Source organism: Callospermophilus lateralis, chromosome 7 (genome assembly GCF_048772815.1).
Source record: "Callospermophilus lateralis isolate mCalLat2 chromosome 7, mCalLat2.hap1, whole genome shotgun sequence".
Taxonomy (NCBI): Eukaryota; Metazoa; Chordata; class Mammalia; order Rodentia; family Sciuridae; genus Callospermophilus; species Callospermophilus lateralis.
In genome coordinates, this window is record NC_135311.1 from 25,371,286 (window position 1) to 25,396,751 (window position 25,466).

The following is a 25,466-nucleotide window of genomic DNA, read 5'->3' on the forward strand; positions in this document are numbered from 1 at the left end:
CTCGAGCAGTCCCTCTCCCTGCTGCCTTGGTCCAGGGGTAGGGCTCTTGCTCCCTTTGGCCCTCCCCAGAGGATGGTCACACACCAGCACTTTATATACTTCCGGCTCAGAGGAGCATTTCTAGGGTAGGTGGATTGGGGTTTCTCCTTTGGGCAGGGGCCTTGTCTCTGACTGCACTTGGTGGGGGGCATGAATAAAGGCCACAGGTTCCAACACGTGTGTGGCAGCTTCCTGTTTCCTTTGTCTGGTTCCCATCTTGGCTACAAGCCCAGAGTCCCATCTCTCTCTTCATTTCCAAGTTGCTTGCCAGACTGGCCCCCTGTTGGCAAAGGCAGGACTAGGGTGGAAGGGTGGAGTCTTAGAGCAGAGATGAGGTCATGCCTGGCTCAGCCGGGAGGCGGGTGAGGGGCGTGGTCTCTAGCCTGGACTAAACTTAGAAACCGGTGGGTGGCTTCCCTGCCCACTGAGTTTCCTCCCCTGGACATGGAGATGTGGCCCTGGACAGGGTGTGACAGTCTCACCCTCTTGCAGGTCAGCTTGGGGACACAGGAAGCTGGGGCCAAGCTGAGGAGACACGGATCAAGAGGCTTTTGCATAGAACAAGATTTTGTTTTCAGAGTTTTTCTTCCTCCCCCTTCCCCCATTGTTAGCAGCGTGATGTGTCATTCTCCCCAGCAGGGGAAGGGGTGGAATGGCTTGGTTGTAAACACCCTCCCCCAGCCTTCCTGGCCCTTAGAGGGGCAGCTCAGCTGGGTTCTGGTTCAGGGTTAGGTGCAGCGGGCTAAGGCTTGGCTTGGTGTGAGAAGGCAGGCAGCTGTGTCTTCAGAGCTCGTTCCTCCACTCGGGCTCCACTTGCAGGGACAGGCCCCCTTCACTCTCCCGCTCCTGGGGGAGGTAGTCGTGACCATGGGGCCCTAGAAAGAAAAGGAGGTATGCTTTGTCTTCTTTACCTTCTCTTCCACCACTGTCCCCTGCCTGCCTGGCCCACCCTGGCCCAGCCATACCTGAGGTAGAGGGGCTGAGCTTGCTCAGATCTTGAAGTAAGTTCTGTCCGTTCTGTAGGTCCAGTTTGGCAGGAAAGGGACACCCTGTGTACCCTCCGTTTTCTTTACAGAACTCCAGGAATCTGTGGGGTACAGAGGTGTTGGCACACAGAGCTGTGCAGGCCTGGATGAGGAGTACCAGCGCAGGCTGGAGGCCAGGCCTGGGTCCTGCCACAGCTGAGCCGTGGTTGCTCAAGCTCTGAATGTCAGCTCACTTACAAATAAGATGGAGGTTTTATGAAGATTAACTGATCCTGAGGATTGAGCCATAAGCAGGTACTAATGAAGATACACCTGCCTAAGCTGGGGCTTGTGGCCACCAAGAGGGATTATAGGGCGGGAATGCTCACGCTTTCCAGTCGGGGTCATGGCCCAAGAGAAGGGGGTTGCCCACTATGATGAGCAAAGCTTTGGCCCGGGTCACAGCCACGTTGAACCTCTGGAAGGAAGAAGTGGTGGGGTCATGGGAAGGAAGGGCCGGAGGAAGGAAGAATTCCTGCCACACCCACGAGCCCTCCAACCTTGGGGTTCTTAAGGAAACCCAGGTTAAAGTCTAGATCCAGCTGCACAAAGCTCTGGCTGCTTCGCACGGTGGAGATGAGGACCACGCTGCGTTCTTGGCCTTGAAATTCTTCCACAGAGCCCACCTAGAAGAGATAGAGGCAGGGCCTGAGAATAGGTGGGTTCAAGGGGAACTTAAGGGGCAACATCTGCCCCATGGCGCTTGAGCTGCAAGGAGGGTACACTGGGCAATTGTCGATCAGTGGGTGAGTGCTGCTACAGGGGACAGGAGGCATGCTCTGGAAGCACAAGCCTCAAGAATGAAGCCAGCTCTGGGATCGGGCCTGTAAAGCCATCAGAACAAAGCAAACAGTGTTGCAAAGAACACAGTAACTACAAACAGTGTTTCTGAAACTTTCCTGGAGATAATCAGCAAGTACTTGTTAAGACTATAGAACCTTGGGCCCTAACCCAGACCTCCTGATCAGAATTTTCCAAAGCAGAGGTCTCCAAATCTCAAAAGAGTAGGTTTCAGGCTTATGCCTGAGGAGCTGTAAAAAATACTAGTGCCCTGGCTCTGCCCCCAGATAGCAGTGTTGATTGGCTGGGAGGGGCCCTGGCAGTATTAAAAGCCCTCCAGGTGATTTTTCTCTGTATTCAGAGCTTCAAATCACCATCTCAGAGCAAGTGGTAAGCTACTGTGGGTGGAGATGAGACACAATATCACATGACAGGCGGGGGTAGGCTGTGGCATTTGGACTTCATTCTGAGGGCAAAGACCTCAAACCTGCCCTGATCACAGTGACGTGGGAGCTTGTTAAACAGGCAGGCTTCCTGATCCCATGCCAGAACTATAAGCTGGAGCTTTGAGGAGCAAGAGGCTGGGGAAAAAGCCAGTTCTGTCCCAAGGCAGTGGAGGTGGGACAGGGACATGGGCCAGACTGAAGCAGTGGCACAGGAGCTGAGGTCTCTGATTTGGGAAAAAGAAGGGTACAAAGAAGGTGAGAGTGAATGTAGAGTAGTGTGTCACCTTCAAGTCCTTTATGTCATCCAGTCCCCGAAGCTCCCTGTCAAGTTTGGTGATGCAATAACGGATTTTTTCCACCTGGAGGGAAGGGAAAGGCATCTTTCTCTTATGCAGTCACCTCAATTCAAGAGGAACCAGGCAGGAAGGAGGCCAGGGGGCTGAGGAGCAAAGAGGGAGGAGGTGGCTGACTTCTGCACTCTTGTGAGATATAGGGCCAGCAGAGGCCAGGGCTGTTCGAGAGGTATCACCTGGGGGAGGACCCATCCTTGCTGGGAACTGAGGGCCTGACCTGCTTCCGGTATGGCGAGATGACTCCAACGCTTCGTGGGCTCAGGCGGGCTTTCCCCTTCTTAGAGGAAGGGGCCAGGAGCAGCTTCAGGTAGGAGGTCACCGTGGCAGCCTCTTCGGGGTTGAAGAAGGATGGGCTATTGCCCTCACGCTCATCTTTGCCCATCACACCATGAAAGATGATGGGAAATCCCTGGTCACAGGGTCAGAAGAAACCCTCAGCTGGACTTCCCTGCTTCCCTTCCCTCCCACTCCAAAACCCTTGCAGTGAATAAGGAAGCTCAGGCCAAGGTGACAACTGGAGGGACCCCTGGTGTCCAGTCTGAGCCTCTTCCTACCTTCAGTAAACAGTCAAGATATGGGGGTGGGGACCTGAGCCCTGCTCTGTCCAGCCTCACCTGTTGAGGCAGACCCTCCCAGCGGCAGAAGCGCTCTCGATCCACCACATCTGCACAGGCCTGCAGCTCTCCATCATAGTAGAGTTGGTTGGGAATGTCCAGGATGGTGGGATGGGACCTGGGAGGCAGGAGGGAGGGAGAGCTAGACCAAGGCCTGGATTACTTTTGTCCTGCCCTGGGGGGACCCAGCTTCACAGGCTTTAGGCCCACACATGACTGTCTTGCTTCCTGCTTCCTGCATAGCAGGACACATTCACCTGCAACTCTCCTGCCAGGCATTGCACACCACATAAAGCAGAACTTGTGGGTCCATAGGGATCCAGTGACCAGTGAAACTATTATTATTTTTTTTTCCAAATTACTTTTAAAAATTAAGATTTGCTAGGCATGGTGTTGCATGCCTGTAATCCCAGCGGCCTGGGAGGCAGAAGCAGGAGGATGACCAGTTCAAAGCCAGCCTCAGCAAAAAGCAAGGCACTTAAGCAACTTAGTGAGACCCTGTCTCTAAAAAATACAAAATAGGCCTGGAGATGTGGCTCAGTGGTGACGTGCCCAGTTCAATCCCTGGCACACCCCACCCCTCAAAAAAAAAAAAAAAAAAAACACCAAAAAACTAAGAAATTAGGGACTCAGCTTTCAATTTTGCCAAGGAAGGGCAGTACAAAAACAATGTATCACTTCCCATCACCCTTATTTGAGATAATATGTTAAATCCAAAAATAAAAAAGTAACGACATAATAACGGTTCCTTTCTGCAACTGTCCCATCTGGTAATCATCCAAGCATTTTTAAATGTCTAAACTTATTCAGTAAAAGACATATATAAACAGGGTGTGGTTCTGTGTGCTTGAAGTTCCAGCTAGCTATTCAGGAGGCTGAGGCAGGAGGACTGCCTGAGGCCAGCCTGGGCAACAAAGAGACTCTTAACAAAACAAAACAGGGCTGGGGACTCAGTGGTAGAATTTTTGCCTAGCAGTGTGAGAGCCTGGGTTCAATCCCTACCACTGCAAAACAAACAACCCTGCCTAGCCCTCTAATTTGAATGATAATATGTTTATGAAAAAACGATTCATCTTCTCATTTCTCCTTGGATTGCCTGGAAATGCCATCTGAGACAGACATCAGGCACATCCTGGTGTCTGACCACCCCCACATCTAGATAATCTCACTGGTCCAGAATGAAACCACTAGCTAAAGGAGGCCTCTGACCTTCCAGTCTAGAGTCCTTTCTGTATCACAGAGGCGCTGAGCACCAGGAATGCAGACCAGAGCCTCCTGCTGGGGCGCAGTGGGTGCAAAGGCGCGGGCTAGCAGCGGAGGGAGATGAGGGTGTGGGGATACCTGTAGTTGCGTAGCAGCTTGGTTATGAACTGAGGGTCATAACCATCAGGGCCCTTCTTGTACAGGGCATTGTAGGTGAGCAGCCGTTCCAGCAGCGAGTACCCCAGCCCATACTTCTGTGTCAGTGGGGAGCGCAGCACAGGTCCCAGCTGTCGCGGGTCTCCAGCCAGCACCAGCTGCCCTCCTGGATTGCCTGTTTCCTTAACTTCCATCAGTCCTAGAAGGCAAGGGTGGTATGAGGAGAAAGGTAAGTGGTGGGACCTCCCCATTGCAGGGTGGCGCACCTGCAGCCCACCCTGAGCCCCTCACCTGCTATGGCCACCAGACTCTCAGGTTCCATGCAGTGGCCAGCCTCATCGATGAAGATGTGTGTGAAGTGATCAATGGGAAACTGGGCCGACACCAACCTGGGAGGTGTCAGGCCAGGCAGGGTCATCCCCAGGCACCCAGCTGAAGGCTCACCCAATCTGGTCCCTCACCTCACCCACTGAGAACCCTTCCCCATCTTCCCAGCCCACTACCCTTTTATTGACACACACACTCCCCACCTGCTGGCCGTGATGAGAGTGGTGATTAAGACGCGGTATTCCTGCAGTTCCTTCTTGGCAGGAAACACATACTCCCCCTTTTTCGCATCCCAGTTACAGTAGGGCTGTGGATTGTGAAGCAACACGAGGCATCAGCTTGGCTCTACCCATGCCCACCCTCACTTGGGCATTGGGCCACTTTATAGACAAGGAAACTGAGGCCCAGGGAGGGTTCTCACCCACCCAAGGGTGAGGATCCAAGTCTCCCTAGTTTTCTGGTTTGTCCTTAGAGACTCCCAGGCATCTGCCATCCCTTGACCCTCTGCACTTCCCTTACCTTAATATCCTCAGGCACCATGCGGATGTCCCTGCTGGGGGCCAGGAGGCGGTAGATGGAGCTGGGCAGGTGGACCCGGAGTCGCTGACAGAGAAGGTCAGCACCGGAGTTGGACGGAGCGCAGGCTAGGATGTGAGCTTCAGGCAAGTGCTTCACCACCTGAGATGCGGACAGGCAGAGTGTGGGAAGCAGCTTCCCAAACTCTGGTGACTCACACTGGGGCAGTGCAGCGTCTGCTTCCCACAGCCAAGGGAGGCAGTGATATAAAAGCCAAGTCCTATCCCGGAGCCCTGCTAGTCCAATTAGAACTTTAATGTGGGACAACAACTGCAATAAACACACAAGTCTATGAAGACTGAAATGCAAAAGGTCACTCCAAGAGCCACATAGTGCCCAACCTACCCAGCAGTGCTCAACAGCCACACTGACTCTAGCTCCCCACCTTTAAAAAAAAAAAATTTTGTAGTTGTAGATGGACAGAATGCCTTTATTTTATCCGTTTATTTTTATGTGATGCTAAGGATTGAACCCAGTGCCTCACCCATGCTAGGCAAGTGCTCTGCCACTGAGCTACAGCCCCAGCCCTCCCCACCTCCTTTTTATGGCCGCTGAGAAGCAAGAACTTTTAGGGAGCTGAAGGAAATCAGAATTTGGAGATAACCTCTCCATCTGGGGGAGTCAAGGAAATAGGTCCCAGGTTTATACTCAAGCCTCACCTGCTTAATGGCCTCCACTAATGTGACAGTCTTGCCAGTGCCTGGAGGCCCAAAGATGATGTAGGGGGCTGGACGTGTGGTGCCCATAACAATGTGCTTCATGGCCTGCAGCTGCTCTGGGTTTGACTCCAGACTCCGGTCATACAGCCTGGCAGGGAGGCCGGGAATCCCAACTTCAACTTATCCAGCATCCCAGAGGCCTCTAGGACTCCATCCCCAACCCCCACACTCCAACCAGCCCTGGAGTCCCCTGCCCTCAGTCTCACTTGAGCTTCACATCTGAGGGCAGCAGCGGGACCCCACGGGAGGCCACAGGAAAAAGCATGGGCCACAGCAGCCAGCGCCCTGTCAGTTCCAGGGCCCGATGCTGGACCCGCAGGGGCTGGCGGTTGAAGGTGAAGTTCACCTTGAAGGTCAGCCCATCCACAAATCGGCTCAGGAGGCTTTGGACAGGGAGAAAGGTAGAGGAGCTCCAGTGAGGTGGGCCAGGCAGCAAAAAGCCAGGACCTCCCTCCACTTCCCTCTGCTCCACTCCCTCTTTCCAAGACCTCCATCAAAGCTCCCTAGGAGAGGCAGCTGCTGAGGTGGCTCAGAGTTCCCTGGAAGAAAAGCCCCTGCCCTGTGCTTGGGATCCACTCATCTTAGGAGAAAGCCTCTCTTCTCCCCTGGCCTGAGGGAGAAGACTGAAGAAGGCTTCCCCCAACACCCACCTCATGGAAAAGCTCAGTTTGACACGGTCCAGTTCCACCTTGTGCACGAAGCCCTTGTAGGTGATGGGGTCCTCCTGCTGTGTCTCAGAGGACAGAAGGGCAAACAGGTGGTCCCCCCGCAGCACTGAGGGGCGGCTCTCGGTCACACCGGGAACCTACAGGGTGTGAACATAAGCAAGCTTCTGTCCCAAGGACGGTCATTGAAGGACCCAACCCCCAGGCTCTCCAGACCTCTGAGGGATGGAAACTGAGGCTCAGACTTCTAACCCAAGACTCAGAGAGCTGCGTTTTCCCTGTTCCCCTTCCTCTCCCACCAGACAGGAGTTGTGGGGAGAGGAAGGAGACAACCTTCCCAAGGTGCTCACAGGTGCAGAACTCCAGGGTGCTAGTTTAAGACCTGGCAGCCGCTTCCCACTCTACTCAGCTGCTCTCTCACCAGCTCAGTTCTACTCTGCCTTTAAAATCTTGTTAAAACTCATCTCCTGCAGTCATCTTGCCCTGATCATCCTTGTTGTCTCTTCCCACCTGCATTTGTGTGCAGAAATTCATTCTCGTGGGTAATTCTGGTCTCAGGTGCACACATTCAAAATCTGTGAGCTAGAAAGGGCCCTGAGAATTATCCAGTCCAGCTCTAGGCTTTTTAGAGAAGGGACCTATGGCTCAGAGAAAGCAAGGATCTTGCCCAAGGTCACATAGCCAGTAGTAGCAAAGTCTAGATTAAAACCCCAATGTCCTGCTCTGACGCCATTTGGGGCAAAGGATGCCCACCCTACCCCTTGCTGACCCCTCTGGGACAGGAACCATTTCATCCTTCTTCTAGGTTTGCCCTGTATCTAGGAATGGCCTATAGAGGTTGGCTGACTTGAGCCCGCCCTCCCTGCACCTGATCTGAGCCCCAACCTCCAGTGTGAGCAGCCTGGGGTTCTGGTCCACGGGGTCCCAGGTCATGGGCACCGATTCCAGGTCATAGTGCCGGATGTCGTGCTCCATCTGCAGCTCCTCCAGGTGCAGCAGCAGTCGGAGTTTCACCTCATAGTTCCTCCACTTCAGGGCTGTCTCCAGCTGGGCCCTGGCAGTGATGGTTGGGGGATGAAGCGGGAAGGGCAGGAAAAGGGACAGGTCAAGCACTCCCATGACCCCAGGAGCATCTACCCTCCCTCTCCCATTTGAAGCTCTGCAACTAGGAGCACACCAGGAAGCAGAGAAGACCAGAAGGACAGAGAAATGGATGGGGTCAGAGGCCTTGAAGAAGGGAGCCCCAACTCTTGCTTCCTCCGATGTCCTTGCCCCAACCTCAGACCTGACTTGAGTATCCGCGGTAGATCTTATGGCGGAAACATTCTCCCCCAGGTCCTCCTTCCATGACTCACACCCTAACCTCATTCGAATGTCATTCTCTGTTCAAATGTCACCTCCTCAAAGAGGCCGGGACTGACTGCTCTCTGTAAAACATCACCAGTTCGTCCCCTTGTCCTGCTTTGGTTTTACTTTAGCATTACTTGAGTTCTTCAAAGCACTCACCACAATATGGAATGTACAAGATAAAATGTTTTAAAAGAAATGATCAGTGCTCACTGTTCCCCACCAGAACGGGCAAGGCCCATCTGGAACAGCACCTGGCAAGTGGGCATGCTCAGCAAGGGTGAACGAATAGAGCCTGGGAGGCCGGACAGACATCCAGAGCAACAGGCAGAGGCCAGCAGGGGGGGAGAAGGCGGGAGTGGGGTGCAGAGGGGAGGCACTTACTTGATCTCGGCAATCTCCTTTGGGGCAGTGAAGATACTTGTTCCCTGAAGAAGGATGGGGAGCAGCTGCCTGAGGCGTGGGGGTGGGTAGTAGGTCCCCAGTGCCATACTTAGCTTCAAGTCATAGCCTTTAGCGCTGCAGAAGTAGGGGGAAAAGCTGTCATAAACATTGAACCTGTCACCTTCAGGACTCTGGGTATGCCCCTCCGTGGAGGATGCACAAGGACCCCTGTGATGCCATTGCCAAAGGGTGGTCAGCAGCCTCTGCCCAAGGACATGGAGCTCACTAGCTCATGGGGCTGCTCGGTCCAAGGCTGGACCATTTTTGGAAAGCCCAATACTTGGAATATTTAAAAAATATTGTTTATAATACATTTTCATTATTAAAGAAGAATCTGGCAAAAAATTATAATAAATAACATTTTTACCATCCTGGGGCAGCCAATGTTAATTTTGGGGGGTATGCAGGCTTCCAGTTTATATTATGTGTGTATATATACATAGTTTTTGTTTGGGGGTACCAGAAATTGAACCCAGCGGCACTTTACCACTCAGTCACATCCCCAGCCAGCCCTTTTTAATTTTGTTTTTGAGACAGGGTCTCAGTAAGTTGCTTAGGGCCTCACAAAGCTGCTGAGGCTGGCTTCAAACTTGTAATTCTTCTGCCTCAGTCTCCTAAGTCACTGGGATTATAGGCATGTGCCACTGCATCTGGCACCTATATATTGACAAAAAGTGAACAATGATCTAACTGTGAAGGTCCTATTACACAGTATTTTGTAACTAGCTAGCTATGTCAAAAAGATGTTTACACATGAGTCCACTCGCCACGTGACATGTCCAGCATAGGGAAATTTATGGAGACAGAGATAAAGTGAGTGGCTGCTAAGGGCTGAGCAGGTGGGTGAATGATAAAAGGGTGGTAGCTAAAGGGTATTGGATCTCTTCTTTGGTGTAACAAAATGTTCTAAAACTGACTGTAATGATGGTTGCACATATCTGTGAACATACTAAAAAAATAAATAAATAAATAAATAACTGACCTGTATGATATGTGAATTATTTCAGTAAAGCTGTTTTAAAAAAGAGAGATCTGGGTGCATTGGTGTATGCCAATAATCCCAGCACCTCAGGAAGCTGAGACAGAAGGATCAAAAGTTCAAGGCCAGTCTCAGCAACTTAGCAAGACCCTGTCTCAAAAAGGACTGGGGCTATAGCTCAGTGGTAAAGTGTCCCTGATTTCAATTCCCAGTACCACCCATATATATATATATATATTTTAATTTAAAAAGAGAAGAGAGGGGGTTGGGTAGAACATGGGCTTAGCATGCATGGTTTTGATCCCCAATGCTATGAGAGAGAGAGAGAGAGAGAGGTGTCGGTCTATAATGGGCTGCCTGATAATTCATTACACAGTGAAAATACTTCTTAAAAAAATGTTTTCATACTGTCCTTGGACCTGCTACTCTCCTGCAATTTGCTTCCTAGGCAGAAAAAGTTTCTGAGCCCAGAGGAGGAAATAACCTACAGCAGTAAAGGGGCCCCTGGCTCCCAGCTCTGGGCTTTTCCCAAGGGCCCACACTGTTGTGATCAGGACATGCCAAGCCCAGACAGGCCTGGAGGGAGGGCTTACAGGTCAGGTCTCTCTCCTTCCTCTATCCGGCTGGTCAACACAGGGTTTCCAGTGATCCGAGTGCGCTTGAAGGGAGTCGTGGGCTTCAATTGTGCAGCCAGAGGGCTGTGGGCGACGGCAGCCAAGAAGCGGGCAATGTAGAAAGTGCCAGCTCCTTCTGACCCCGACTCCCCAGGTCCCAGCAGCTCCCAGAGCACTGTGGCTGGGAAGTAGCCCACAAAGCTGGTCTTACAGTGCACATGCAGCTCATAGCATTCACCTACAGGGAGAAGGCTGAGTGAATGGGAGGGGGGAGGGAAGGCAGGGACCCTCCCACCAACATGCTGACCCCGACACTCCCCCAGCCGGCCCCATCCCCAGAGGAGACTACTGGACAGCCAGAGTGTGTGCTCCAAAGCTGCAGCCCTGCTAGGACAAGCCCTGCCCACCAGAGTTCTTCCCTTTGGAAAGCTACTCACCGGGGCCTAGCGGGCAGGGCAGCTCCTGGTCACCATAGTAGAAGGCAAACTGGGGTGTCCGGCAGAGTGGGAAGAGGTGAGTGAGGGTAACAGGTTTGTTTCCTCCGTTCCGGAGCCTCAGGGTCAGCACCTCCTTGCGGTTCAAATCCAGGCGGATAAGGAGCTGCCCATCTCGTGCTTCATGGGGCCCCTGGACTTCCACGTCCACCCCATGCTTCCCGTGAAGATACTCAGCCCTGGGGAGAGTGGGAGTCAAGGGTGGGGGCCAGGGCAGGAGCGGCCTGGCCTGGGGGATGCCCTGGGGAGAGAGCCAGCCAGGCTCCCACCGGCAGCCAAGCCCCCCACCTGCTTCCCCCATTCCTTAAGGAAGGGGCCTCCCCACCACCTGAGCAAACTTCTCTTTTCTTGTCTAGACAGCCCCTTCCCCCATGCCCTGAGCACCCCTCACAAGCAAGTGTGTGTGCACGAACAAACACACACACACGGACACACACCTGTCATAAAAGATCTTGGCTAGCAGTGACTTGTGGTGCTTGCTGATATCTGAGCTCAGCTTCATTCTCCTCTTTTCTGGGAGCCGCGAGTCAGTCCAGCGGTCGAGTTTGAAGAACCTGACCCGAGTCTTGGTGACGTAGGCCAGATTTGCAATCTTCATTCCATACAGCATGGAGGAGAAGCCAGGGGCGGGGGTCCCAAAGCTGCCAGAAGCAGAGGAGACTGGGAAGTGAGGGGAAGGCAGGGCCAGGGGACGGGTGGTGGTGGGGGAGGGTGGGGCAAGGGCCTCTGAGGGTCACTCTGTCCTGGACACACCAGCTCTGCCGCAGAGCAGGCTGGGGCTCAGGGACAGAGATATTCAGGCTGGGGACAGGAGAAATTTTTAATGTCTTCAGGCAAGGCAATGGGACTTCCCAAGGCAAAATAAAATTGGTTTAAAATAGCACGTTGTGGATTATGCACTTCTGAGGAGAAAACCCCACCGTGGGCTGTTGATTGGGAGGACTTAGTGAAGAGACAGAAAGAAACAAACTTTTTTTGGAGGGTGGGGGTGGGGAGCGGTCTTTGGGACAGGGAAAAAACCCCAAACAACAACAACAACAACAACAAAAAACAGTGGAAAGAGTTAAGGCCAAGGGGGAGCCAAATAAGTTGATTGAGAGGAGTAGATATGGGGTCCTGCCTGTGGGTGAGAGAGGGGATGAGAGAGAGTAGAGATGTCCACAGTGTGGGAGGGTGGCTGATGAGACAGCAGTTTCAACCGGAAGTCAAAGGGTGCAGGTGGGACCCAAGCAGGAGGGGAAAGGGTCCTTCTCCAGAGATCAGATAGCTCTGTGCCTAGAGAGGTGAAGACAGGGAAAACTGGTCAGCGGGACAATGACCTCGAGGTTCAGCGCCTGGAATTCAGTTTAGTCAATTCAACAAGCACTTACAGAGGTCTGTTAGGTGCCAGGTACTGTGCTAGAGGCTGGGGGTTCCAAGATGCAAGAGGCCCAAACCCTGCCTTGAGAAGCACTCAGGCTGAACCCAGAGATTCCAGTGTGTGACCGCAGTGCAGCCTCTGAGGCTCCCAGGGCAGCCTAGGGGAGGGGACAGGTCTCCCAGAGATGAATGGGCACTACCCAGGCAAAAGAGGAAGGGCACAGTAAGTCAAGGTGAGGGGTGTGACTTCGCTACCTGGGCCGTTACTGCACCTCTGGGAGCCTCACTTCCCTCCGTTATGAAATGGGAATAGCAAGGCTTGCTTCTTTTAAAGTTTGCTGTGAGCCTCACCCCAGATAGCAGCATTGCAGCAAGCCACTTAGCCCAGCACCTGGCACATAGGAGACCTCAGTAACAGTGATGATTAGTATCACATACAGTTTGGTTGCACTAAAGTGAGAAGTGCGAGGGGAGTGGCAGGAGGCAGCAGAGGTAGGCAGGGACCAGATCAAGCATATTTGACCCTGATTGCCAGCAGTCCTTCACTCCCCTTTCCTGGTACCCCCAGGAGCCCAAGGACACTCCCATGTGTGGCGTACTTGATGGACAGGTTCAAGATCCAGGCGACTGACACCCTCCCTTGATGTTTTGTAGGGATGGAGAGCAAATCTTCATTCCTAAGAATTATGGTAATCCTTATTAACTCTTGAAGCTAAATCAGCATGGTCACTTTCTAGGGCATACGATAAGATTGCTGATGGCTAGGAACAGTTCCCTGGTGCCCCCTGCCTGTAACTCTGCCCCTCTCCTTCACCGTAGGCAAACGAGAGTAGTATCATTCAGAAAACTTTGAATTGGCTATAATTTGTTTTAAAAAGATAATCATTTGAAAGCATAATGGAAAATGATCAATAAATGTTAGCTACTATTATTAGTATTTGTATTAGTAGTAATAGTAGTACTAATAGTGGCAGTAGTAGGAGTAGTAACAACTTACTTTCAGCCCTGGTCAGAGGCTACCCTGCGGTTACAGAACCACTGCAGTTGGTGGGTTTTAAGCAGGGGAGTGGCAAGATCATATTTGCATTTCAGATCACTCTGGCATCAGGATTGGAGGATGGATTTGCTGGAGGCAAGACTGTAGGCAGGGAGACCAGTTAGAAGGAGGCCATTGCAATTGTCTGGTTAAAAGAACAAAGGCCTGAACAAGGTAGTGATAGGAACAGAAGAGGGGGCCAGATCCATCGGATTTAGAATGTCAATTAGCAGAATTTGGTAACTACCAGGAGGGAGAATAGAGGCTGGGAAAAGGAAGGAGTCTAGGATACCCAGATCGATGGCTTGGCTTTGGGAAACATCCCTGAGACAGGAGGCAAAGACAGGAGGAGGAGGTGGTGGAGGAACGGACCATGACATTTGGATTTGGACATGCTGGGTTTGAGATTCCTCTGGTCCAAAGGCAGCTCTGCTTCCATGAGTCAGAAACTGAGAATTCAGGCCAAAGTCAGGGTCAGTGCCTAATGTTAGGGAGTCCTCAGGTGATACTTATGACCCAGGAAGCGTTTGGGATCTTCCCAGGAAGGAAGGGAAAACAGAAGAAACCCTCAAGAGAGGGAGGAGAATCAGGAAATTTCTCAAAATCAGGTGTCAGGTCCAAACGAGGGGTCCAGTAATAAAAGGACTGGAATCTAGAGACCATCAGGAACTTTACCCAGGGCCCCTGAGTCTTTTAATCACCAGGTCCATGGGCTGGGGCACAAACTAAAATGCTTACAAAAGCCGGGTATCTTAACACCCACAGCCCCAGCCCACAGCGTCTGCAGTCCCATTTCTGAATCATTCCTGTAGGAATGACTATATGTCTCTCATAACTGTGGTGTAAGAAAACAACAGTGCAGGCACTTTGAAATGTGGCTTTGGGCTCCTCGGTCAGTGCTAGGAGAAAAGGGGGCTTTGTGGGACTGAACAAAATGGGAACAGCATGCCTGCTCTACAGGGGACAACTGCTCCCCACCCCCAGCCACCATGAGGCCAGCAGAGGACAGAGGCCCAAGATGATCTGATCTTCTGGCTTTTGGGAGAAGACAAAATTGAAATTTTAATGTGAAATCTATTTTTGGAAACTTCTGCATGGGCACAGAGGTATACAGAACTCATCTTTGCAACTTCTACTATCGATGTGAGCCCTTAAATACTTTTCAAATGATTTTCTGTTACTCCTACTCAAATTAATTTATCCCTGGTATAAAGTGATAGCCATTATTATTATTTTTTGAAATCACAAACTTAATATTATTGTTTTCTTTTTTTTGGGGGTGGGTGTTTAGCAAGAAGGCTTAACCACTAAACCATATCCCCAGCTCTTTTTATTTTGAGACAAGGTCTCACTAAATTGCTTAGGGCCTCACTAAGTTGCTGGCTTTGAACTTGTGGCCCTCCTGCCTTAGCCTCTTGAGCTGCTGAGATTACAGGCGCGTTTGTTGAAACCCCCACACTTTGTGTTCCATACATCTAGTCACCTAGATTTCCAGGGATAACTTTCTAGCCAAGACTGAAAACCTTGGTTTTAAAATTTATTAAAAAATACACATTTTTAGCCAGACACTAAAGTTCAATCCCCACTACCCTCCAAACAAACAAACAAACATTTTTTACTATTAAAAAACAGGATAAACAGGGGCTAAGGGCGTAGCTCAGTGGTAGAGCCCTTGCCTAGTGCACAAGGGTCTGGGTTCCATCTCCAGCAATGAAAAAAAAATGTAATATAAACAAATTCAACAGATAAACACCAAAAAGTACTTGAAATGCAGTTGACAAAGGGTTAAGCTTAATTTACAAACTGACAAGATGAGCAATTTGATAGAAAAATTGAATATTTAATTTGAAGAACAAATCTAGGTGACCAAAAGAGTGTGAATGTGCCCCAGATGTAGAGAAATGCAAATAAAAATAAAATAAAAATGAGATCTTGTTTTATTCCTATTAGGCTGATAAAAAAGAAAAACAGTTCTAACATCGATTGCTATTATGGTTTATGGAAAAGTGAACTGATACATTGCTGGTAGAAATGTAAAGTATTATGAGCTTTTTTGGGGAAGTACTATGGAAACATTTATGATCAATGAAAATACAGGGATCCTAGCCACACATGCGCAGCACCTATAGTCCCAGTTACTCCTAACCTTGAGGGAAGAGGATCACAGAAGCCCAAGGGTTTGAGGGCACTCCAGGTAAATAAAATAAAATACAGGTATCCTATTAAAAAACTAGATTAAAGACAAAGCAAAAACAAAAAAAATACAGGTATTCTTAAGACCCAGAACCCATACCTAGGAAAGTATCCCACAGAAAGAAAAATATCAATGGGTAAGACCACATGCACAGGTATACTGAAGTCATCCACATTTATTTTCACAACTGGAAATGAAACAAATGTCCATCAATGTAATGATGGCTGACTAACCTGTAAACACTCACACTGCAGAATATTATTCAGTCATTATAAAGAATGCATCATAACCAGTCACACAGCTAAAACTTTAAAGGATGTCAACGGCAAACATTGACAAGGCAACTGGGACTCCCACTGCACTGTTGGTTGGCATTCCAAATGGTACAATCACCTTGGAGAAAGATGTGATGGTTTCCTGAAAACTAAACATATACCTACCCTGTAAGACTCATTAATTCTGCTCCTACATCTATCTCCAAAAGAAATGACAATTTATGTCCACAAAACAATTTTATTTGTACAAGATGTTCATAGCAGCTTGATTCAAAATAACCTCAAAAAAAAAAAAAAAAAGGCAGAAATAGGAACAGATACACAATACAAAACTCATTTATATTCATTCAATGGAACTCAGTGAGAAAAGGAACCACTGATAACACACATCATGGTGAATCTCAAAAATATTACCCTTAAGGGGCTGGGGTTGTGCCTTAGCCCTAGAGCGCTTGCCTCTCACATGTGAGGCACGGGGTTCTAACCTCAGCACCACATAAAATAAATAAATAAAGATATTGTGCTCATCTACAACTTAAATAAATAAATAAATAAATAAATAAATAAATAAAAAAAACCACCTGGTGATTCAGACAATGAAATTGGATAACAACAAAAAAATATCATGCTGAGTGCAAGATACCTTACACAAAAGAGTACAAAGTATAGGTTCTATTATATGAAGTTCCCTAGTGGGAAAAATCAGAGAAAAGTTTGCCTCTGGGTGGGTAAAAGTGAAGACTGGCTAGGAAAGGATATGAGGGACCTTCTGGGGTGACCAGATGCTCTGCGTCTCCATCTGGGGGATTTAAGTGTTACATTCTATGAGTTTGCAAACTCTGTCCACTTCGCTGAATGTAAATTTTACTAAAAAGAAAAAAAGGTAGCTCAGTGTTAGAGTACTTGTATAGCTTGCATGTGGCCTTGCCTTTGAACCCCAGCACTACAATTTAAAATAAAAAAGAAGAACCCTGATGGGCATGATGGTGCACACCTGTAATCCCCGAGGCTCAGGAAACTGAGGCAGAAGGATCCCAAGTTCAAGGCCAGCCTGGGCAACTCAACAAGACCCTAAGCAACTTAGCCAGAGCCTCTGGGTTCAATCCCACCACCAAAAAAAAAAAAAGGGGGGGGGGGGTGGGAAGCAGGGAAGGAACCATAATAAAATTTGAACTCTCAATGATAATCGTGCCTGTGTGTTAAGGGGAAAATTATAGTTATAAATTACTTAGAAATGCATCATGAAAGACTAAGATAGAGGGATAGATTGATAAGCAGACATGTAAAATGCTAGTTAAAAGTGAGGCATGTGCCTATAACCCTGTAGCCCCAGCTACTAGGAATCTGAGGCAGAAAGATTGCAAGTTCAAGTCTGCCTAGGCAATTTAGCGAGACCCTGCTTCAAAATAAAATTTTTAAAAAGGGCTGAGGATGTAGCGTAGTGGTAGAATACACACGTGCAAGGCTCTGGGTTCAATCCCAGTACCAGGAAAAAAAGAGAGAGAAGAAAAGCAAAGTGAGATGCTGAAAATATGCATCACATAATCCCTTTTTATTCTATCTTATTTATTTATTTGGTAGTGCTGGGACCATACCCAGACCTACATACTGGGCAAGCACTCTACCCCAGAGCCACATCCCCAACCCCAAAATCCCTTTTTAATAAAAACAACGACAAAAAAAAAAAAAAAATACCCTGGTTGATACTACCTGAGTGTAGAGTAGAATGTGGAAATGGAAATGGGATGTGAGATGCTGAGAGGCCCACAATAAAAAGCATATTTGAGGATCATAGGTGTAAAATAAGTATGAATGCATAAAGAGAAAAATGAAAGGTCAGTCACCAAAAGTGTTAAACCAACACATTTAAACAGGACAAATGCCTAAGATAAAATGATAAAGGCCTTCATCCCCTCATTGCCAACTGCTTGCTTAACTGAGAGGTAAATCAAACAAATTTCATTTTTTGTATACATATATAAACAGATTTTTTACACACACACACACACACACACACAATAAGATTATACATCTACTATACTATTCTACAGAAGACTTCCACCACCATGGTGCCCTTCCATGACCACGCCCTTTAGAGGCTCTTGGTTCTTTTGAACAGCTGCAGAGGAGAGCAGGATATAAATGCATGTGATGTATTTATTTCTGCAGTAATACACAGTTAAGCTGCCTATAATTTTTGGATTTTCAAAACGTTACAATCATTATCCTTGCACAAAAATCCTTGTACTTACAGGCAAATATAACTGACAAATTCCCTGAAGTAGAACTCCTGAGTCAAAGAGACTTTACAACTTAGATAATAAGTTCTACCAAGATGCCCTCTAAACAGGTTGTACAAATTTCTGTTCTAACAAGAGTCTGAGAATGCCCTTTTCCAAGTCCCTAATCCAGAAATTTTCAATTTTTAAAATTTTGTACATTCTGATAACAAAAATTGGTAGCTTAAGTCTGTATTTCTCTATCACTAATATAGTCAATGATCTTTCCTTCTGCCTATCAGTCATTTGTATTTCTTCTGCAAACTGCCTGCTCATATCCTTTGCTCTTTTTTTTTTTTTTGAGGACTTCTTGACTGTTCTCTTTACCTCTGGCTTCGCATCCCTTCTCTGACCCATCACCTAAATAGGCAGGATCATCGAACACAAATCCAATCATTTCTTTTCCCAATTCACAACTCTACACTCTACAAAATTAAACCTTTTTTTTTTGTACTGGGAATTGAACTCAGGGGCATTCAACCACTGAGCCACATCTCCAGCCATATTTTATATTTTATTTAGAGACAGGGTCTCACTGAGTTGCTTAGCACCTCACTGTTGCTGAGGCTGGCTTTGAACTCCAGATTCTCCTGCCTCAGCTTCCGGAGCCGCCCTTTCATAAGGCACACTCAGATCTTCCATGGTAACAATGGTAAACAAATACAACATCCTCCTCCTCCTCATGAACAGAAAACTTTTTTTTTTTTTTTTTTTTCCGGTACTGGAGATTGAATCCAGGGCACTTTACCAAGCACCTACATTCCCAATCCTTTTGTATTTTAAGACAGAGTTTCACTAAGTTGCCCTGGCCAGCCTCTAGCTCCTGATCCTTCTGCTTCAGCCTCCAAGTGGCTAGGATTACAGGTGCACACCACTGTGACCAGCAACAGAAAACTTTATTGAGGTCTTATTGTATGTTGTTCTAAGTACCTGGATGCATTACCTCCTTTTCTTCTTTCATCTTCATGTTTTGTTTTTCTCCATTATCTCATTTAATCTTCACAACGTTCCTTTGAAGTAGCAACTATTATCACTCAATTTTAAAGAGGAAGAAATTGAAGTACAGACTCTTATACCCTGTCAGGCCTCTAGTCAACCCACCCTTAGTGGTACAGCAACTTGGATCACTGTGCACCTCTGCAGAATTTCCTGCCCTTGTGGACATCCTTAGTTTTCCTTGTTCTGTCCTTGGCCCCTACAATTTGTTGCTTGAACGATGACTAATCTTTTTAGACCCAGTTCAGAAAAGGCCAAAAGCTAAAGGAATGGTTATTTCAGAATGTAATATCAGATTTGGAAGTGAAAATAAATGGATATCCAGTTGCGTATACATATATAAACAGAGTTGCTTCCTTCATTAATGTTCAAAACCAGGATTTTTTCTTATCCTGGGGATGAAACCACGGGGTACTTTATCACTGAGCTATATCCTCATCCCTTCTTATTGAGAGAGGGTCTGGCTAAGTTGCTTAGGACCTCGCTAAACTGCCCAGGCTGACCTCAAACTTGTGATCCTCCTGCTTTAGACTCCCAACCTGCTGGGATTACAGGTGTGTGCCACCACACCAGCCAAACCAGGATTTGTATAAAACTAAGATAAAATAGAATAAAAATACCAGAGGGCAGGGAGTGAGACTATGTATTATTTCAGGATCACATACTGTTTTGTGAAAGTGGTATATACTTGGCCCCAAAGTAAAATGTACTTTTTTAAAATTATTTTTTTATTTTTAGGTGATACAATATCTTTATTTTATTTTTATGTGGTGCTGAGGATTGAACCTAGTGCCTCCTGCATGCTAGGCAAGCATTCTATCACTGATCCACAACCCCAGCCCCAGTAAAATGTACTTTTTACTGTGACTAGAGATCTAAGCACCGAGGCACCATCCATGCCAGAAACCAGACGATCTTTCTAAAATCCTACTTTGTTAGTCTTCTACTTTGAAACTTTCTATGCTTTTATATTTCTGTTAAGATTAAAAACAAAACAAACAAAAATCCTGCACATCATCCAGTTTCTGCCTCCATCTGGTTTCATGTTAGCAGGTTCTCCCGAGGTCACCCCAAGACTTTGAAGGTGTAGTTCTCTCTGTCTGGAATGCTCCCTTCTTGCCTCTTGAATCTGTTAATGCCTTTTAATCCTTTAAGATTCTGATCCAATCAGTAATCCCTGTGGCTCTGGAGGCTGAGGCAGGAAGATTGCAAGTTCAAGGCCAGCCTCAACAACTTAGTGTGGCCCTAAGAAACTCTGTGAGACCCTGTCTCAAAATCAAATATAAAAAGAGCTGAGATTATGGCTCAGTGGGAAAGTGTCCCTGGGTTCACTCCCTAGTACCAAAAGGAAGAAAAAAAAAAATCTGCTCCAAAATCACTATCTCCCAGAAACTTCTAATTCCTGGACCAAATCACGTCTCCAAGTTATCATACACTCTCAATGCACACTGGACTTTTTCTTACAAGCACTCATTATGGCAGCAATTAAAGAGTTACCTGGGGTTGTAGCTCAGTGGTAGAGCACCTGTCTGGTGCGTGAGGCACTGGGTTCTATCCTCAGCACCACATAAAAATAAAATAAAGGTACTGTGTCCACCTACAACTTGTGTGTGTGTGTGTGTGTGTGTGTGTACATATATAAACTTATCTGTTTAATTGCTACCCCTGTCTATAAACAGATTCCTTCTGTATATCTCTGGTACTGGGCAGTTTTGCTTTGCTCATAGGAGGCACTAGGCCAATATTTCTTGAAAAGAATGAGCCTAAAGTAAGAATCATCTTATCTCAGAAACCTTTTGAGGCATCAGTCCTTACTCTGTACAAAAGACTCCTAAATCATCACTGTACCAAGAAGGGCTGCTACTTACAAAGCCCATGCAATATGCTAGGAATGCAATGCTAAGCGAACGATAGCTCCTTTTGGCCTCAGGTAACCCTTGAGAGAAAGGCATTATTGTACATATTCTTAAAATTGGGGAGATGGAAGATTAGATAAATGTTCAAAACCAAATGCAACCACTGTGTGGCAGAGCCAGAATAGAACTCCAGCTACCTAAACACCATACTTGCACTTTAGTACTATATTGCATTTGTCTGGACATCTGACAATCCCTACTAGATTATGACTTTGGAGACAGAAACCAAGGCACACACAAATAGTAGAGCTTTATTAACTACATTGGCTACATGAATGAGAAGAGACTGGAAAAGGAAAGAGTTGAGAGAAGAGCATTTCATGACACCATAAAGTAACCTAGTTGGAGTGTGTTGCAATGTCCCTAGAATTACTGACAATGGTGACATACTATTCCCTCTTGCCTATTCTCCTGTAGATCAACTCTACTAATTCAATTGGATTCTGTAAGCATTTATTGAGCATCTACTGTATTCAAACTCTATGCTGAGAACTGAAGGCAGATGCAAATATGCTCAAAGATAGAAAATCTGAAGTCAGGCAGAGGGCTTGCCTGTAATCCCAGTGGCTCAGGAGGCTTAGGCAGGAAGACTGCAAGTTCAAGGCCAGCCTCAGCAATTCACCAAGATCCTGTCTCAAAAAATAAAAAAAGAGCTGGGGACACAGCTCAGTGGTAAAGCACCCCTGGGTTCAATCCCCAGGCCAAATGAAATAAATAAAAAAATGAGTAGAAGGGCTTGAAATGTGGCTCAAGCGGTAGCGCGCTTTCCTGGCATGCGCGGGATGGGTTCAATCCTCAACATCACATAAAAATAAAAAATAAAGACATCGTGTCCACCTAAAACTAAAAAATAAATATTAAAAAAAAAATGAGTAGGAAAGTTCTCTTTAATCACAACAGAAATCTCCCCTCCTGGTGGGCAGGAAGGGAAGGTCTACAAGGTCTATTTTTGCCTTTTGGAGTGACAAAGGAGTATAACATTCTTCCCTCTGACAGTCTATAAAATATTCAAGAATATAAAAACTACCCTGTCCTGTTTTTTCTCTTTTTAGGGCAAAGGTTTCTGTTTCTTTGACTGGGTCTTATAATAGGATATGAACCTCCTCCTCCTCCTCGATGTACGATGTTCTGAAATTTTATCTATCCTTCAAGCCCAAGGTCATTGCCACCATCTACATCACATTCTAATATTTAAAGGGAGTACTATCTTATTTGCATAAAAAACAAGTGCATACAATATGTCACTGAGAGGAAGAGCAAAGCAGGAGGGCCCTGGATTCTACCCTAAGCACTGCAAAATAAATAAATAACACTCATGGTAGTCTCAGCTATTTAGGAGGCTAAAGGCAGGAGAATGGCTTAAGCCCAGAAGTATGAGGCCAGCCTGAATTGAGACCCCATCTCAGCAGCAACAACAAAAGCCTAAAAATTACTTTAAAAAAAAAATCCCCCAATTCACCCATCCATGGTTTTCAGCGTGCAATCCAGCAGAGCTGGTTTTCTCCCTATAGTGAAACATATTGTGTATCTTCAGTTTAGAGTGACAAAGACTCTCCTTGATGAAATGATAGCCAGGCTCCTCTGAACCCTCTTCTAGACTATCTCAGTTTTAGCAACAAGTCTAAGTTGGCTGAGTTAGAATTCTCTCACACATGATATAAGATCACACTTCACAGATGATGATCAGTTCCTTATTCTCCACCTTTGATATGTAAGTACTTGGTCTGCCTTTAATAAGAATCCTATAGATTATTTTAGCAAGATTTGCACCCCCCCCCCCAACTCTTGGTTTCCTCTTGGTAAATTCCTATACGCTGATCCCTTCATCTGCTCATTGACTATAAATCCCCAGCTGTCCTTGCGGTGTTTGAAGATGAGATCGGATCTCTCTCCCCTCCTGCAACAGTCCTATTGCCAAAGAAGTAGCTGTCCTGTGTTTAAAGCCATGTTGTACTTTGTGGAAACAGACTAATTCATGTATAGAAAGTATTGATATGAAGTGATCCAAAGGTAATTGCTTTCTTTCTTTTCTTTTTGTACTGAGGATTGAACCCAGGGGAGTTTTGCTCCTACATCCCCAGTTCTTTTTATTTTTTGAGCCAGGGTCTCACTAACTTGCTGAGGCTAGCCTCAAAATTGCCATCATCCTGCCTCAGCCTGCCGAGTTGCTGGAATTACAGGTGTGGCCCAAAGTGCCTGGCCTCCAGCCTTTTACTATCTCTATTATCATTCTTTTAATTTTATCACATAGCATAGTATATTGCATACGTTGACATTATATGCATATCACAGCCTTTATTGCTCCCCTTGGGATTGTGTATTTTTTCTTCTTTGTAATCCCTAAAGTGCCTAGTACCCTATGAGGGCATGCAGCAGTCCTTGTCATTTTTGCCCCTTCCTCAGATGGTGCCCACACCCATTAATATTCCTCTAAAAACGTGACATCAATTATGAAAAACGATATTCCACATATGATCTATTTGGCCAATATGAATCCCTACCTCCTCCCCCACCCCAAACCATATTCCTATTAAGTCAGTCTAAGACCTGCACAAAACCATGGCAGCCGTTATCTCACCCATCTTGGCCTTTCGGTCGGCTACAACGCAGTCTTTTTCAGGAGATCTGTTCTTAAGCCCCCATTCCCATTCCCGTATTTATTTGTACAATTCTTCATACGCATCCCTGTTAAACTGTTTCTTGGTTTTCTGCCCAAGGCAGCAGCCTGTTGATAGAGGTGTTTTGGAAACACAATTCTATGGTTTGACAGAAGTCTCTTTGATTTTCTCTTGGGTGGTAACAGGAAAAGGAGACCAAATACCTTTAAGCCACAGGGTAAAAGGGGCCTCTAGGAGGCTGTCCCTGGCCCTGGTCTCCATGGAGAAGCCACAGGTGCTAATGGAGGTTTGGTGCCTACGTAGTTTGTCCCCTTTTCTCTTTCCAGGGCTCCCTGAGATTTTCCCTCCTACATTGGGTCTCCCAGACAGCGGACCCCCGGGACCGCAGCCCCTCAACACTCGGGTGGCGGTGCCCGCCAAGCCCGCGCAGCCAGACAGCGCCTTCCCCGCGCTCCCGCGACGCAGGGCCCCTAGGCAGGCGCCCCTCCCCCACCGCGAGCACTGTCCCCGGCCCCGCCAGCAGCGCGTGGGCACGGGACCCCGTTCTGGGCCCGGTCCCGAGGGAGGGGGCGGGCTGCCCGGGAGGTTCTCCGCGGGGACTCCGCGCAGGGGCCCGGCCCGTGCGGAACGGGCGGGCTCCGGGCGGCGCTGGCGGGGCGTGGGCAAGGCGCGGGAGGGAGGTCTGCGCCGCCCCAGGACGGGCCTGAGCCGCAGGGAGCTGCGTCCTCCGCGTCCCGCTGCGGGCAGGCTGGACCCCGTGGGGGTCTTGGCGGCGCGCAGGGCCCACGATTCGGGGCCGGGGGTGCGTCGGCCCGTACCTGATCTTGAAGTCGCGGTTATAAATGGTTCGCAGCCGCTCGCGATCTGTCTCCATGTCCAGTCCTCGAACGACTAGGAAACTCTCGAAGCACTGGCCCGTCTCCCGGAGCTGCCGGCAGCTGAACTTACTGGGCATCGCGGCGGCGGCTGCGGCCCAGGCAGGAGGGTCCGTGGAAATGAAACTGAAAGTCGCCGCCGCGGCTGGAAGTTGGCGGCCCTGCGATGAGGGTGCAGAAGGGGGAAGCCCCCTACCTCTGACCTCCTGCTCCTGCAAGCTCCCTTTCCCCCACCAGGCTTCCCTCGGCCGTTCTTTCCCTACCTGAGCCTTCCCTACGGTCTCTCCGTCCTATCCCCTCCCCCTCTTCGCATTAACTCTTTCCTAAGGAGTCTGACCCCTCCCTCAGGGCCCTCCCCTTACCCCAAGCTCCCTCCCCTGGCTTCCAGCCAGTATCTGAACGTGGCCATCGCCAAGGGCCCCCGAAACAGCCCAGGAGGACCTCTGAACCTCTGCTAGGGTTACTCCCACGCCCACCCTCCAGAGCCTCAGGACTTATTGAAAAGCAGAAGAGCAAAGAGCAGGGATTGGGACTTGGGTCGGCTGCAGCTGGACTAGGGCAGCTCATCCAGCACCTCCCCCAGACTGGCAGAGACATAAACCAGCACGCCAGCCAAGCGGGCGTCACGCCCCCCTCCCCCATATTCCCTGCTCGGGCTCAGATGCAGGGAGGAAGGCATGAGTCAAAGAAGTTTGGGGTGAAAGAACTAGGAGTCTCTGAGATAAAGGTGCGTATATGTGGGAGAGAGGGACAAGGGGTTCTGCCAGGACGAACAGTCATTTTCTTCACCACACAGGCTTCCTTATGTTGAAAGGCTGGTGATTCTTACCCTTGAGCCACATATTTGAGCACTTAATTACACTCCAGTCTATATTGCTCTTTAATTGTTAGTAGTATTTAAGTAAGGGTTGCCCCAATCATCAAAATAAAATTAGGTCCCTGAGAGCAAGGTACTGTTATGTTAGGCAATAAATGGTTAACAGCAACAGCATCAGTACCAGGAAAAGAAACTGTTCAGACGAATAAAGGGGTGGAGCTACCACCAAAACAAATATAACAAGCCTTTTGCGTGTTTATCCTCCAGAAAGAAATAACAGAAACCCATAGTAGGATGGGATAAAGATAATTATATAAAAA

The 25,466-nt window shown here is 48.0% G+C and overlaps 1 protein-coding gene across 2 annotated transcripts; it reads right to left on the reverse strand.

Annotated features, from left to right (window-relative positions):
• Nucleotides 1-500: 500 nt before the first annotated feature.
• Nucleotides 501-24,631, reverse strand: Mov10 (Mov10 RNA helicase). 2 transcript variants are annotated; one of them, XM_076861572.1, is made up of 21 exons: nucleotides 24,593-24,631; nucleotides 24,273-24,490; nucleotides 11,219-11,422; nucleotides 10,725-10,960; nucleotides 10,267-10,525; nucleotides 8,635-8,769; nucleotides 7,789-7,957; nucleotides 6,889-7,043; nucleotides 6,445-6,621; nucleotides 6,179-6,326; nucleotides 5,463-5,621; nucleotides 5,147-5,250; nucleotides 4,908-5,005; nucleotides 4,599-4,815; nucleotides 3,258-3,375; nucleotides 2,861-3,052; nucleotides 2,575-2,649; nucleotides 1,565-1,690; nucleotides 1,394-1,482; nucleotides 1,005-1,126; nucleotides 501-914 (listed from the first exon to the last, which is right to left on the reverse strand). In XM_076861572.1, exons 2-21 carry the CDS (start codon nucleotides 24,407-24,409, stop codon nucleotides 823-825), a joined length of 3,012 nt encoding a protein of 1,003 aa, XP_076717687.1. In that variant the 5' UTR covers nucleotides 24,410-24,490; nucleotides 24,593-24,631; the 3' UTR covers nucleotides 501-822. The 2 variants fall into 2 exon arrangements, with proteins under 2 accessions (XP_076717687.1, XP_076717688.1); XM_076861573.1 differs by lacking the exon at nucleotides 24,593-24,631 and adding an exon at nucleotides 13,138-13,278 and having other exon boundaries at nucleotides 11,219-12,056; nucleotides 24,273-24,353.
• Nucleotides 24,632-25,466: the final 835 nt, after the last annotated feature.

Bases quoted from the DNA above. Each gene is read 5' to 3' on its own strand.
- Mov10 (XM_076861572.1), bottom strand. From the start codon at position 24,409: ATGCCCAGTAAGTTCAGCTGCCGGCAGCTCCGGGAGACGGGCCAGTGC. The intron at 10,961-11,218 runs GTGTGTGTCCGT...CACTCTCCCCAG, and splicing joins GCCAAGATCTTTTATGACAG to GGCTGAGTATCTTCACGGGA. The intron at 5,006-5,146 runs GTGGGGAGTGTG...GACACCTCCCAG, and splicing joins ACTCTCATCACGGCCAGCAG to GTTGGTGTCGGCCCAGTTTC.